Source organism: Pempheris klunzingeri, chromosome 10, assembly GCF_042242105.1.
Source record: "Pempheris klunzingeri isolate RE-2024b chromosome 10, fPemKlu1.hap1, whole genome shotgun sequence".
NCBI lineage: Eukaryota > Metazoa > Chordata > Actinopteri > Acropomatiformes > Pempheridae > Pempheris > Pempheris klunzingeri.
In genome coordinates this window covers 24,117,618-24,133,243 of record NC_092021.1, presented here as the reverse complement: position 1 = coordinate 24,133,243, position 15,626 = coordinate 24,117,618, and the positions used below count along the sequence as shown (strand labels likewise).

Below are 15,626 nucleotides of genomic sequence, written 5' to 3'. Positions count from 1 at the left end.
GAAAGAGACAAAGTTTGTTTAATGGATGAAGTTAAACACCAACATTAATAATTATACAATCCAGCTGATATTAAATCCATAATTCATTGTCTAATCTCTTTGCTCTCAGTCAAATATAAAGAAGCGCTTGCTGAGTCAGATCAATAGTTTCAGGGAAATAGGTGATCAATACTTTGCCGTGGAAATAGGAGGGAGGTGGCTGATGAATACTTCCTGTTAGACGATCAGTCATAAGTCAACCAAGGTCCATCATTATGCAGAAACAGAAGTGATACACCGATGAAAAATGTCCAGTATAATCGTATAATGGCCTGTTTGGTAGCCTGTCCCTTCAGTTGTCCTTTATTTTGAAAATCCAAACCCCTTAAAAACACTTTAATTTGATAATCAATTAACTGTTGAGGTAACCGATCAATCATTTCTGTCTCCTTGCTTCTCAGATGTGCTTTCATCTGTAACCTTGGCAACAGTTATCTGAGAAATAATTAAACAGAACAAACAAACAGATTAATAAGTAATGAAAATAATCACGAGCTGCAGACACAGGTGGACTCACCTGTGTACCTTAGTCTGGGGAAGTTAGCCAGGACAGTTTGGACTGATGCATCCTTGTAATTATTATTATTATTATTATTATTATATTAGGGTATTTTTACATGCAGGATTGTTTGTAATACACATTTTAAAGGTCGACTCCCCCCAAATTAGAGCAAGCACATAGTATCCTTCTATTAATCCATATAGATACAACAGATATCTGTCTCCAAGAGTTCTGCCTCCTGTGATGGAGGTGGATGAACGTTTTTGTTTGCAGTGTTCAGACTATATGGAAATTTTGAACTTTTAAATTCATGAGGATCAATCAGTATCATCCAGATCTCCAGAACAGTTGTGTCTGTTGAGGGGGAGAAGGATCAAAACCTAAAACTAAAACTAAAACCTAACAAAAAAAAGAAAGAAACGTGCACAGATATTCTGCACGAATCCTTCTGGGGATGTTAAAAGAAGTTTGCATGTGTTATATTTGGGCTCATTGGATGCGCCTGTTGCACAATCTCTCTAATGTAACGCAGCCTCCTAATATAACCTCCTGGCACCGTTACGCACGTCTGCTGCTCGACTTTAGAGACAAAAACAGAGTCGGTGCAGCTCTTCACGGTGGGTTAGAAACTTTCCAGCCACCAAAACTCACAGCCAGACACTCTAAACGCTTTGGTTTGTCCCCCACAAACAACATGTCCATACTCACCTTAGTCATGATGCCTTCTTTGCTGTTTGCCGAGGACTTCACTGTGACATCTGCAGCTCCTGACTCACATCCAAGTCCGCACCGCACTCCGAGGGCCCCCAAAGCACAACCCCGATCACTCCAGCTCTTAAACCCGACTGAAAGTTAATGTTCCACCATAAAACTTGGACTTGTTCCTCCAGTGAGCCTCGGCAGCCTTCAGCTCTTGCAAGGAAAAACTCCCAAACAGACACAAACACCATCCAGAGGAGAGTTTTGGTGTCCTGTGGAGGAAGCTGCAGCAGCACCAGCAGCCTCTCTGCTCGGACAATAGTGTCGTTGTTGAGCTCAGAGCTGCAGACCTGATGGCGGGATGGACGCTGGAAAGTGTTGGCCGAGTCTCTGCCTCTTTTCCTCGGATGGATTCCTATTTATTGCACAATGAGCGACGTGCACTCACGTATGCGTCTGTGCGTTTGTGTGTGTGTGTGTGTGTGTGTGTGTGTAGTCTGTCACTGAACAATAAAGTTTTCAGATGTTTTAATTTGCATAAAAGCACTAGAACCACACAGAGAAAATACTTCACATTGCAAGAAGACATCCTGCACTCAACAAACTTTAAAGTATCAAAAGTTAAAATGCTCATTATGCAGAAATAAATGGTGTTTGATGTTTATTGATTTATGTTACTGCTGCAGATTATGTTTAAGGTTTAGCTCATTAAAAAAACTTAACATGTTGTTGTGTAGTTTAATCCACAACAAAGCTTCATAGTCTTTTTGTTGACTGAGACAACAGTGAATCTCTGAAAAGTGAACTTGTCATCAGGAAAACAGCCTGTTGTCAGTTGGCCAGGTGTTTAATACAGGTGTTTAAAGGCCTTTAAATAGTTTTAATTAGTTCTTTAGTTAGTTCTCAGCCCATAAAGCAACACGTCTACTACTACTACTACTAAAATACACTGTTGCCCATAAAGTTGGAATAATTGTTCAATAACCCCAATGTTGTTAAAGCCTGAATCCACAGTTTGCAAAGATTAATTGTTGTTTAAGTTTCACTGTGATATGTTTGGAAGAGTTTCATCAATAAAGTTGAGAAGATATAAACTTTATTTATCAAGAATAAATCACATTATCACAATCATTTCATGAGAAGAGGTAAAAAACATTTTATTCCAACTTTATTGGCGACAGTTTATGAATAAAAAACACAGTAAAATCACAGAAAACTGGAGAAAACTGAGGTGTCATAACTAACTTTTTGTTAAACTTTCTCCCTCTGAAGTTCTTCCATAAATTCAGATTCGAGCCATTATGAAGGACTGATTGTCCTCATTACAGCTGTTCCGGTAACACTGGAGGAGATGCACTCAGCGAGCACTCGATGAGGATTTCTATGCTCTGCGACAGAAATATGGATCACATGCATAATGGCTCTCATGCTGCGGCCCATAACTGATGAGAAAAGGCCGTTACGGATCAATGAGTGAGCAACCTAAGAGGAAATGAGTGTCATCTGCAGTCATGATCCTGTGACCTCTCTAATGATCCAGTCATCGCTCTGTGGGACGAGCTGCCATGATGCACAAACAGTGGAGGAACAAGAACTCAGATCAAAAAACATGTATGCATAATGTACAAAGTTACTAATGATTTAAGAATTATGCAGAAAAAAAGCACTCTTCAGTGTTTTCCTGTATATTTCTGATGTTTCTGGGTTAGTTTTACTGCTGCATTTGTGTGTTTGTTGCATTTTCCAGCTGTAGATGTTTAAGGTTGTTTTAATTTTTAACTACTTTATATACTTTTGGGTAGTTTCATCTTCAGCAATGCATCATGGTCCATGGGATCATCATACAGTTGTGTTGTTGCTGCCCTGTAAGAAACACACTTCTCTAGAAAGTCACTTTGTAGGAGCTCAGACTAAACAGTTTGTTTTCCAGCTTTGTGATGATGCATTTTTCCAGCTGATCCAGACGGTTTTTTTTAAATTATTTATTTACTCCCATAAAACAAGACTTTATCAGAAAACTTTAAATTCAAAATCATTCAAAATTTGGAGATACATCATGGATTAACTGGGCAGGAAGAGTAGGAACAGTAAAGCTGGCTGGAAACCAACGTGGTGGAGAAAAGAACAATATTTATAAGTACAAAATTGCATTAGAAAGGAAATACTCAAATAAAGTAGAGTCATTTGTTTCATTCCACTGCTGCCTCCTGCAGAAGAGTCCTTAAGAAACAAAACATCTGCACAGGGACCCTCTTCTATGTTTATTTCCCCTGTAAACAAATGAAAGAGGCCTACATCAGTCTTCTGTAAAATCCTACCAGTCCACCAGATGGCAGCATTGATCTGTTACTGTACACACAACTGACGAGCAGAAGAAGACACACAAGAATAAAAACACAACCAGACCATGTGTTTGACAGGTATTTTAGAAAAGGAACTTTTTCATACCAGATTTTATTTTCAGTTCTTGCAAAAAGAGGCCAAGTTTTTTTTATTTACTGTGTAATTTTGGTGTTTTAAGTTGTGCTGTTTTCTGGCAAATGTCCAATCAGAGTAACTGTGAGTTTCTGTGACTGAGAACACAACTACTGATACCACGACTGGCATGATAAAAGAATACAGTGTGCAACAAAACACAAAACTACATGTCTTTTATTTTGTTCTGTATCATGCACAGAAAGGATTTATGGGTAATGATGTATGTGGAGTGAATTATAATCAAAGCACATTAAAGCACAACAAAGTAAAACGTGTGTTCACTGCAGTAAATCTGTGTGTATCATTCATGTTTGGTCATTTTGAGAGAGAAAACCAAAAGGAAATGTGAACACTGTGTTCTCATTATTACCACAAGATCCTCTTCACATTACAACAAGATATTTTTACAATCTTACAAGAAACTCGTCTCACACTGTATCTCATTATCACAACATTTGAGATACTTGTACTTAAGTGAACTGGTGTATATATATATATATATGGAAGTATATCGATGACAAAAGACAAAACAATTCTTGTTTTTTGCCACGATGGCAACAATAGAAACAACAGTTTGTTTGTGGTGTCTTTCTTTTCTTACATGTTTGTATTAACACACTATGCACTACTTGAAATAGAATTGTTTTTGCAGTTAGTTTGCACCTAATAAACCATTTAAAAAATATATATATATGATATAATCTCTAATGCCACTGCCAATGACTCTTCATAGGAATGAAACAAATTATTCAAAAGATGTAAAATTTATTTACAGTTTGTTTGTTTGTCCAAGATCTTTCTGCATCTTTTCTGTCTTAGTCTAAAGACTGAAATACTTTTTCTTTTTGTCTTTTTATGGCTTTATTAGATAGTGATGGAGAGAAAACATGTGTGTGTGTGTGTGAGAGAGAGAGAGAGAGAGAGAGAGAGAGAGAGACATGCTGCAGTAAGGATCCAGTTGACTTTGACACTCATCCAATATGAAGCCTGTTTAGAATAAAAGCAGGAAACACTTTCAGCATGTAACATTTTTAGCATTTCATTCTTTATTAGATGAAATCAGAAGGAAGTGGAGAATAATATGTGGTAAAAAAACAAAAACTTAAACCCAGGATGTTATGTGCACAGATGGAGGGAGCCTCTTTAGAGCATGTGCTGGTTTAGAAACTTTATATTATTCAACCCACTGAGACATTATGTGAAATACTGCACTGTACAAATAACAAACCAAACAAATCACAATTATAACCTCTTTTAAAACTAAAAATATTCTTTATGTACAAGAAATACATACTGAAATATGGCAGGAAACCTAACCTGCATGTCTTTGGACTGTGGGAGGAGGCCGGATTTATTTCATTCACGTGTTTGAGTTTATTATTGCTGCTCTGAATGTCCGCATGTGTCCAAATGAAGCGGTCGATCAGAGGAGATCAACAGGATCTGTGAGCATTCATCATCATCTGATTCTGAATGTTTTCTCAATAAAGACAAGAATAAAAAAAAGTCAGTTCAGTCAAGAGGAACACGTCGGTATGATGGACACTAGGAGATTTTTGATACACAGAGTAAAAATATAGTGTTAAATAAAATGTCAAATTACTTAAAAGGAACCAAACCAACGTGAAGCAGCAGCGCTGATGGACAAACTACAGCTCTGAGGTGGTCAGGGTTTTCTGTGAGGGATAAGCTGTAGCAAATAATTTCCTTATTTTAACCAATTCAAAACATCACAACTACTAACAAATGTCTGTGTGTGTGCACAAAGCCTGATACATCCTCCAGAGCTAGAAACATGTTCCTGCATTAACACACACACACACCGCAGTTTATTTTGACCACAAACACCATCTGCTGCTATTTGAAGTGTATTTATCTGTTGGTTGTGAAGAAATGAACTATTTCCTCCTGTTTTAGTAAAGTTTGCTTGTTGTAGGACACTACTGAGGAAAATCTATATTCTATTTCAAGATTCAGGTTGTTGATGTATTCTGTCTCCGTAGGAACTGACACAGAAACAGACTGACTTTGGCCTTTTCAAAGAATGTCTTGACAATAAGAAAAATATAGAATAACACAATAATCTTATAACGTAATAAGATTTGGCCTGCAGGAGCTGCACGTATGTACTTTTGTGTTGTGGAAAGGTGAAGTAAACACACAGTGTCGTGAGGAGGACGCACAGAGAACAGACCCGGTGGGCCGTACTGTAATCATGTTTGGACTCTGGACTCATCTGTGGAAGTGAAACTAAAGGAGGACAAGTGTCCTTGTAAGTGTTACAGGATTCATATTTACAAAACATCTATACACACAGAAACACACTCTTTGCTGCACAACCTTCCACATCTTCAGCCAGCTTGGTTTTTTTCACGCCACAGTTTAGATGCATTCCAGCCAGTCCTAATGACGTGATCGCTCTGTTAAGTGCTTGGTGACAGGCAGGCAACACGGCATGAATACTAAAACAGCTCACAGAGGAACTCCTGCCGCTCCCTGCTCGACTCTTCTGTCCAGAAACTGCAGGTTGATTGGCTTCCCGGGGCAAAGTAGAGTTCTGGTGATCGCCGTGACCGTGGTTCCTGCAGGATCCGGCCGCACCTCGTACCGCTTTATCAACTATGAAATTTAAAAAGGTAGAAAGAAAAAGAAGAATGTGTTCAGGTAGAATACATGAAAATACATTTTCATGCAGCTCATCGTCTATACTGTTTATCCTTCAGGGTCACAGGGGGGCTGGAGCCAATCCCAGCTGACTCTGGGACACCTGGACCAGTTAATAACGGGACACATAGAGACAAACGACCACTCACACCTGCAGGCAGTTTAGAGTCACCAGTTCACCTGCATGTCTCTGGACTGTGGGAGGAGAAAACCCCAGCATGCACAGGGAGAACATACAAACTCCACACAGAGAGATCTGAGGTTCAAACCACAAACCTGCCAGCAAGCGGATTCGAACCCTTTCTGGCTGCGAGGCGACGGCTCTAACCGCTGCACCACCGTGCTCCTTCTTCCAGTTAATGATTAATCAGCCCACTGAATTACGACTGAGTCTGAGTCCAAAGTCAGACGACTGATTTGTGTTTTTTTATCGAAGATCTATAAAAGCAGAGCAGCTGTGCTCTGGTCAGACAGCCACCGCAGGTCAACACTGCTCTCCGAATGTGGCTAAAAAATAACTGATTTCCAGGGAGTGGAAGCAGAGGGAGCTGTTCGGGGGCTGCAGGAGTCAAACCCACTGATGAAAACAGTAAAAAATAAGACACAAACTGCAAAATCACTAAAATGTCATGATCCACCTGTTTTCTCCTCTTGTGTGTTTTCTCCTGCACCTGTTCCATGTTTGCCTCACCTGTCCTCACTGTCCTCATCAGCCTTCCCCTCACACACCTGTCCTGATGTTTGAACCTAGTTTGCTTGAACTGTGTTATGTTAATGTTTCCATCTAACTGTTACTGTAACTGTATGTTACTGCTGCAGCGGTTAAACACGTTTCATATGATCTCATGTGGAAAAAGAAAATAAAAAGTGTTTTAAGATAAGATCTAAAATATATATTTCATGATGTCTTATTCATAAATAGACCTTGTAAGAAATGTTGTTGGGACTAAAATAGAGTTTTTATTTCATTTAATTTTTATTTTAATGTGCTAATTTTGGTCATAAACCTGTATCTATATACTTATACATTATCATTATTATTATTATTATTATTATCTATATATGTTTTGTTTGGCACACCTTTGCTTTTGGGTCCTTCCCATCTGTTCCTGACAACCAACCTCCTTTAAGTATGACAGGAGTATTAACTCCTTGAAAATGTGACATTTTACTCAAAGTACAAAACTTTCAGGTTGGCAACTTAATTGTTTTACTAAATTTTACTGTCTAATATCTAAATATTTCCTGCTGACAAGACGCTCATCCATGAGCTTGGCTGCAACAGCAGTGTGACGTTCTTACCCGGGACATGAGGAGATACATCTCCAGCTCAGCCACCCGTCTGCCCAGACACGCCCGGACCCCGAACCCGAAGGGCACCGACCCGAACGGGTGCTGCCTGGACCTCTCCTCCGCGACTCTGAGCCAGCGCTGCGGCAGGAAGGTGTGGGGGTCAGGGAAAATATTCTCATCATAGGACACAGCGTAGTGGCACAGGTGGAACAGCGTCTGTGGAGGAGGGGGGGGGGGGGCTGTTACAATATAATACTGAGGTTTTCATTAGGAGAGTAAAATGTTGCAAGCCTGTCAATAAATGTGAGGCATTGGTGTTAATGTCTTGTGGCTACTGACAGGAAATTGTTCAACAGGCTGTATTTATGATCCACTGCCTCCACAAAACACGACAGGGTATCACAGCACCACATGATTTATGTTACTGCAGAGGGAGCACCTCTGCTTTCCTGCACTTCACTCCACAAGATGATCTGAGGTGACAGACGCACGAGTGAAAAACATGCCACAAAGAAAAAAACAGCCCAATTATATCGACACTTTTCAAGTATTTTGTTTTAGTTCTTCTAGTTTTAGTTGTACAGATAGTGTACAAACCACACAGCTCACATATGGACTCACTATACATTTCATCTCGGAAATAAACTGAAAACAACAAAAATAAGAACGTCCTAACAATGAAGATTAAAAAACACTTAATGTAAGTAAACATCTCCATATTTGACCTCCTGTCATGTATTTTAACTGTTTCCTGTTTCCTCTGAGCGGCACTGAGGAACTCCAAAGATAAAGAATTAAATTAGTCTTGTCCCCTATACATTGTGAACACACTTCGTGCTGCACGTACTGTGGAACTGAGCACATAAATACAGTGTGACGCTGAGTGAAAAGGACACAGGGAGAAACCTGGACTGTGTAAACTGTAAGTTCTTGTGTTTATGTTTATATCTGGATGAGGTTTAGGACTTGTGTTGTGTCTGACATGAGTCTCACCCTTTTAGGGAAGAGATAATCTCCCACCACAATTTCGTTTTCGACGGTGAAGCGAGCGTTTCCAGGAACCACTGGATACAGCCTGGTGACCAGAGAATACAGTCATCTGTTTGTCCGGCACAATCAGCGATTACACACTAGGACTCTGGCACGCGGTGGACTGTTCAGTCTGGTGAAGTTCTGCTTCTTCCTCCAAACATACACAAACACACAGCTGCTGCAGTAACATCTAACCGTAGCGTCTCTCTGATGATGGCCTTCAGGTACGGCATCTGAGCGATGTCCTCGCTGGTTGGCACCTTGTCTCCGGGGCAAACACTTATCACTTCCTGGTATAACTGCTCTTGGATCTCTGGCTCCTTCGCCAAGTGGTACAAAGTCCACGAGACAGTGTTGGAGGTCTGCGACACGGACGAACACACATTGTTATCTTCTTTTTGATGTAATGTCTCAGTCTGGTGACCTCTCAGTGAGCGCTGGACACTTTCAGTTTACATAAAACTGCTGTTTCAACACTTCAGTGGTTGTATTAAACATGAAGCAGGTCTAAACTGCCTGACTTGAAATGTGGTTAAAGCAGTTAGGATGACAGGCACAGCAACATCTGTCCTTTAAGCCACTAACAACAACCACAAGTGGGAAAAGTCCACTACTGTGCACTAAATCTGTCACTCACTGGATCCACTTACTGTGTCGACTCCCCCCACCAGGAGTTCAGTGATGCTGCCCAGGATCTCGGTGACCGTCATCTGGTCGCTGAGCAGCAGGTGTGTGAGGTACGCTCCCTCCATCTCCTCGTCCAGGTTCACCTTCTCCCGGATCTCCTCCATTTTCTTTAGCACCAGCTCCTCAGCTATCGACACACAAGAGGAAACAAGTGGTTTTCATTTCTCACGGGAGAACAAAAGGACACAGACCTTTGGGTTTGATATGCAAGCTGAATAATGGCCATGAAACCTGAGCTCCATCTCTTTTGTCAGTAATGGGTTAGTGGGAGAGAAAGTGCTGCTGAGGGACCCGTAGCACTAACTCCACCCGGGTTGGAGGCAAGGTGAACTGATCAGCTGTTCAGAGGCCACAGGAGCCACACAGGGTGTGTTTTTGGGGACTCAGACTGTCAGTTAAATGGTTTTTTAAAGAGGTTTAAAGAGCCTGAGGGGTTAAACATGTCTCAGTCTGCAGAAAAGCATGTTAAAATTTAAAATAATTCATCAAAAACTCATTATCTTATTATATAGTGTCTCATATGTTTTGTACAGTTTAATACCTACTAAAGGAAAAATAATATTAATTAGTGTTTTTGATATAAATTACTGTTTTGTTTATGACAGTTTTTGACCTAGAATTGCTGCATTTGTACATTTGACAGTCGTAAAATAGAATTTATACCAAATACAGCATCATTTCTTTGCAGAAACTTTAACAGTAACAGTATTACTACTCAGCATGCTGAGTATTAAACTGATGAAGAACCACCTGCTACCAAAAACTGTGCTGGTTTCCACTGATTTCTATACAGAATGAAAATCAAGAAACAAGCTCAAGACACTGGCTTGAATTATAGAAACCATTAACTACAGCGAACACTGTTGAATACCTATATTGATAATCCTGATGTTATCATAAAACAACTGGTGCATTAGTGAGTGTGTCAAAGAAAAGGATTTTAGATTTCTGATAATCTATTTGATAGAAAGTGCAGCCATAAGAAAACATGATGTGTTTGTAAGTATCAAATAGCTTTTTAGAAATGGCTGAGAAATAAAAAATATCTTGTCATATAGTGTGAAAAAGTCTTTCAACTATCTGAAACAGGGATCATGGGGTTGATATCTCATCAGATATTGATCATCTGAGCAGCGACAGAATGACAGAATGACTCGCTGAGTGAAAGCAGAGCTGCTCACAGACTTTGAAGAGATTGTCCCAGACTGCCATGAACTGTTTCCAGAAGGGCAGGTAGGGCCAGGTGGACTTGGGGAAGAGGATGACGACATGGGAGAGCCGGAACATTTCCCCCACGGAGAAGATGAACTTCTGGGTTTTCTCGGGCACCACGTCGTTCATGCAGCCCAGACGTGTCTCAAACAGCACCGAGCAGATCCCTGCGTGGAAAGACGAAGCAGTCATGCAGAGGAGGCTGTTTGGCTTCTCTGACCGTCACAGCTCAGAAAAGATGATTTAAAAGTGATTTAATATAACATACACTGTCGTCATAAGTGTGTGGACACCTAACTGATTGTGGAACATGTCAACCTAAAGCCTGATTTCAGGTTTTCCACCAGATTTTGAACCTGGCTGCAGGAATCTGCTCCCTTTCAGCCACAGGAGGATTAATATGGTCCAGCACTGGTGCTGGTGATGACGACCTGGCTCATGATCTGCATTCCTGCTCATTCCAACGGTGTTGGATGGAGTTAAGGTGCAGACCAGTCGAGTTCTTCCCCCCCCCCAAAACTGGGAGAACAGTTTATTTATGAAGCTGGCTTTGTGCACAGGGGGGTCATGTGGAAACAGGAGAAGCTGTTGTCTTTGGTCAGCGAGGGATATTTAGATGTCTACTTGCAGGAGGAAGGATTATTTAGGAATATATCGTCTATCTTGCTTTGCCTCTTCGTGCAAATTAAACTAAGGAGACACAACATTTTACTTAGCGAGCTGTAACGGTGCTGGTGGGAGGATTTCAGCTTCAGACTGAGCTTCAGGTGATCTGTTTCCGCCTGTTTCCAGTCCAAATGCTGTCATTAACTATTTATTTAACTACTAAGAAGCAAATATTTTAACATCCACATGCTCCTGATGTGCAGTTACTTTGATTAAAGGTCACATAATGTCCTTGAACTTATCTTTGCGGTCTCATATAAGGCACCAAGGTCAGACTCACCTTTATCTAATCGGCTGCCTAATCAGCAGCCTAACGCTCTGATGCAGCCACATAAAGAGCTCAATGTGTTGTTGAAATCATTACAGTTAGTGTGCAGTTTCTTCCACCCACGTAAGGTCACATCTTAATCTAAACAGTGACGAGTTTCCACAGCTGATTCAATGCAAACATGTCACTGGTTCGTTCTCTGCTCACCTTCAAAAGCAAACTTGTAGAGCTCGCCGGTCACGTCATTGACCACAACTCCCCGGCCCGTGGCGTCCCTCAGCCGGGCCACTCTGTCGATGAAGTCCGTCACCACGTCGTTGATGGTGTGGGTGTAGGAGGAGACGTGTTTGGGCTTCAGCATCCGAGGATTCAGGATGCTGCGGATGCGCTGCCACTCGGCCCCCAATCTACAAAGGAGGATTAATAAGAGGGAAGAGGAGGATTGATATAGATAATTAGATTAATAGGAGGACAATAGAGCTGTTTAATACTTACACTAGTCAAACTGAAGCAACTCATTTAGTTGTTCTGAGGTTAAAAGAGTTTACGAGTGGTTTAGAAGTAGAGAAAAGCTTTGAAATGATGCTTTACTCTAAATGGAAATGTATTATTCAGATTTCAGACTCTATATTTCTTATTTCATCAGTAAATCCCACCAAAAAAACACCAAAACAACCAACAATGAATCCTACTAACAAATAGTTTTTGTGTATCAAAGCCTGATGAGCTCCATCACTCTCCAGAAACTATTACAAACACACTGTACTGTACTCACAAAATCTGTATTATTATATCTTTGTGACTCATATTTAAATGTTTGAGGCTGAAAGGTGTTGGGGATGAGTGCCAGAGACGGGACAGGCAAGTTAAAAAGTATTAACAGACGGATTAAAGCACTGTTGCTATCACTCTTTGCACGGTTTATAGTGAGAATAAGAAAAATAAAGAAGAACGCCTTGTTCTTACTACCCAGCTGTCTTATCCAGAGACATGTAGACAAAGACAGGAGTGGTGAAACACTTCACAGCACAGAGAGGAGAACATTTGGTTCCTGCGCTCTCAGACAGCAGACCTGTCTAACACAGCAGTGACGAGCGCTGCCTCAACAAGTGCAGCAGGAAAAACTGAATACCAGCGAAGAACCAGCTGCCATTAGTCAGCACAAAGTAATTTACGGCCTGTGCACGTCTTTGTATCATTTTATGAAGCTGTTGGTGATATCTGTACCCGAAGGCAAAGAACGGGCTGCAGGTCCAGACTTTTCCACTGTATCATCAAAACCTGCTCAGGATTAACATGGAGTCTGGTCTGGGACTCAGCGCTTCACTTACTCTGTCAGGGGTCCGTGGGCCAGGTTCCTGAGCTCTCTGTAGCGCCTCCAGTGGGGCATCTCTGTCCGGACCGGGTGTCGCCCCTCCTGCCTCAGCACCTGCTCGATCAGCTCGGCGCTGGCCACGTTCACGACGACCAGGGGGCCGAACTTTGACTTCCACAGGGGGCCGTAGATCTTGGTGTGCTCAATCTGAGAGGTGATCAGTTGTCTAATTGATTATTACAGGTTCAAATACATGAAAGAAGTGGAAAAATATCATATGTGTAATATGTCAATTCATACAAGGCTATAAGCTTAAAGGGTCAGTTCACCCAAATCATAGAAACCACTTACTTCTAGTGAACCTGTAACGAAATGTCTAACTGTGGTGTTTAGCATAAAGCAATAAAAATTATTATTATTATTATAATAACAACAACAACAATAATAATAATAATAATGTAAAAAACGAATTTCCTGAACTGTTCAGGTTTAATCCCATCACTTTCTGGTTTATTTCTCACCAGATATTTTTGATTTGAGTATTTCAGGGTTTTATTTCCACAGATTATTGACTCTGAGTTTTCTGCCTCCGCCCCAAAATAAATGGAGGATAATGGGATAAAGGGCCCTTTAAAATATTCAGCAGCACCTCGTCTCTGCAGACACAGTGACCCCAGTGCACCAGCCTCCACAGAGTTCACAGGACATTACGGTAAAAGAGCATCATTTATTTCAAAATAAAAGTAACATTCCAGTAAATGTGACAACATTGCATAAAATACATGTCAGTTATGAATGAATGGATAATAAGTTTAGAAATACACAATGTGTTTGTTTGTTTGAAGGAAACCTCCTGTTGCCACAGACTAATTTCACTTCAGACTGATAGCAGACCACCTCAGGATGTCCATCAAACAGTATCAGGACAATTTGATGTGGAATTTCAAAATTAAAACCATCTAAATTCTCAAATATAAGCCGTCTTCCCTCGATATTCACACTGATATTAAAAGGAATCCTTCTGTTGCCACGGACACATTTTTCACTTCACATATCCTGATACTGTCTGAAGGACAGAAGGTTTCTTTTTAATATCAGTCTGAATGTAGAGGAATGATGACTCATATTTGGGCTTTAATTTTGAAATTCTGCATCAAAATGTCCTGATCCTGTCTGAGGGACAGGTGAACTTATTCTGTGGCAACTAACTCTCATCAGTCTCTCATTCATTCATTCATGATTGATTGTATTTTGTGTTATTTGTTGCTTTTATTTTGAAATCAGTTATTTTTTTTTACCGTAATGTCACTTCCACACGCGCATTCCCATATTTGTGTGTCAGCACAGAGATGATGCAGCTGATTATTTTATTTATTTATTTATTTATTTATTTTTAATAAAAACGTGATTTTTCAGTGCTGCCAGCTGCGTAAATAAAAACCCAGTTAACCTCTATTGTAATTTGGGTAAATTAATTAATCTTCTGGAGCAAAGCCAATGCACTGAAACTGTCTGCGTGTCTGGCTCCTGTAAGAGTTAAATCCTGCACGGGGGTCAGGTGCACTTTCGGTCAAATGGAGCACAAACAACAAAGCGCCAGTCAAACACCAACCACTAAACAAACAATCCCACATTTCCTCCAAATCCCTCTTTTTTTTTTTTTTTTACCTGCAACTGCTGCGTCGTCTGGAAGTAGCCCTTAATGAACATCCAGTGTAAAGAGGTGAGGAAGCTGGGGCCGTGCAGCTCTTCCACGGTTTTCAGTTTGACGTCTCCACCCATCACGGTGGTGGAGGTCCCGGCGGTGGAGACCGCGCTGCGCCGGCGCACGTCTCCATAAAGCAGCGGACTGAGCCCCGCCGCCGCGCTCCGGACCCCCTCACACTGCCGCCGGCTCAGCCTCAGGCTCACCACGGCTTTGCTGAACATTTTATTTCCGTGTATGTGTGAGGAGTCTCAAGTCCGGACAGGCTCGGGTTCCTCTTGAATGCGGAGGCTGATTATTGTGGCTCTTTGCGCGCAGCACTCTGCTCATATGCCCCAGCCTCTGAGTGGACTTGGACACTGTCGTAAAGTGATCACACGTGGCGTTGTGTTTTTTTCTATCAATACTTAAGATCATGGATGTAAATGAGAAGGTGATACAGAATCCTGTGGTGTTTAATTCATCCCTCTTTACTTTAAACTCATTTACAAAACGAACCAAAACACTGACAAGGAGGAAGATAATAACTAGATAATAACGAGAACAGATGTGAAACCACATTATGTTGCAAAATGCAGGTTTGAATTCAAATCAAACATTAATTAACTTGTTTAGCACAACACAAATAAAACCTATTACTAAAATATATCATATAAATGTATATTAAAACATCACTGTGCAGCAATTGATACAAACACGACCAATAAAGATGAATCTTATCTAATATTATGGATCTGGATCAACCTTTGGGACACTGAACTTAATTAAAAAAAAGAAAAGTAAAACCCAACTTTTAACCTTTAATCCACTAAATCTAAATTCACACATTCAAGAGATTAAAACAAAAAAGCCTGTTTGTACTCACATGGCAGCATGTTGACCTGGAAGGTATGAAAGCTCCAGCAAAACCAAGTAAGAGGACTTTGAATTAAGTTTTTTTTGCCACACAACTAAGCCAAGAATTGAACTTTGATCCTTGTTATTATTACAGTTTGAATCCAAAGCTGCAGGTTTAAGAAATGAATTCCTTCTGGGGTTTTTTTTTGGTAACAAAAAACAGACTCAC

General features: G+C 40.7%; 1 protein-coding gene across 1 annotated transcript; it reads right to left on the bottom strand.

Moving 5' to 3' along the window:
• Nucleotides 1-5,961: 5,961 nt before the first annotated feature.
• Nucleotides 5,962-14,784, bottom strand: cyp27a3 (cytochrome P450 family 27 subfamily A member 3). Its single transcript, XM_070837893.1, has 9 exons — nt 14,524-14,784; nt 12,872-13,062; nt 11,748-11,947; nt 10,576-10,773; nt 9,358-9,521; nt 8,903-9,069; nt 8,669-8,750; nt 7,685-7,891; nt 5,962-6,337 (listed from the first exon to the last, which is right to left on the bottom strand). Exons 1-9 carry the CDS (start codon nt 14,782-14,784, stop codon nt 6,191-6,193), a joined length of 1,617 nt encoding a protein of 538 aa, XP_070693994.1. The 3' UTR covers nt 5,962-6,190.
• Between the last annotated feature and the right edge of the window lie 842 nt (nt 14,785-15,626).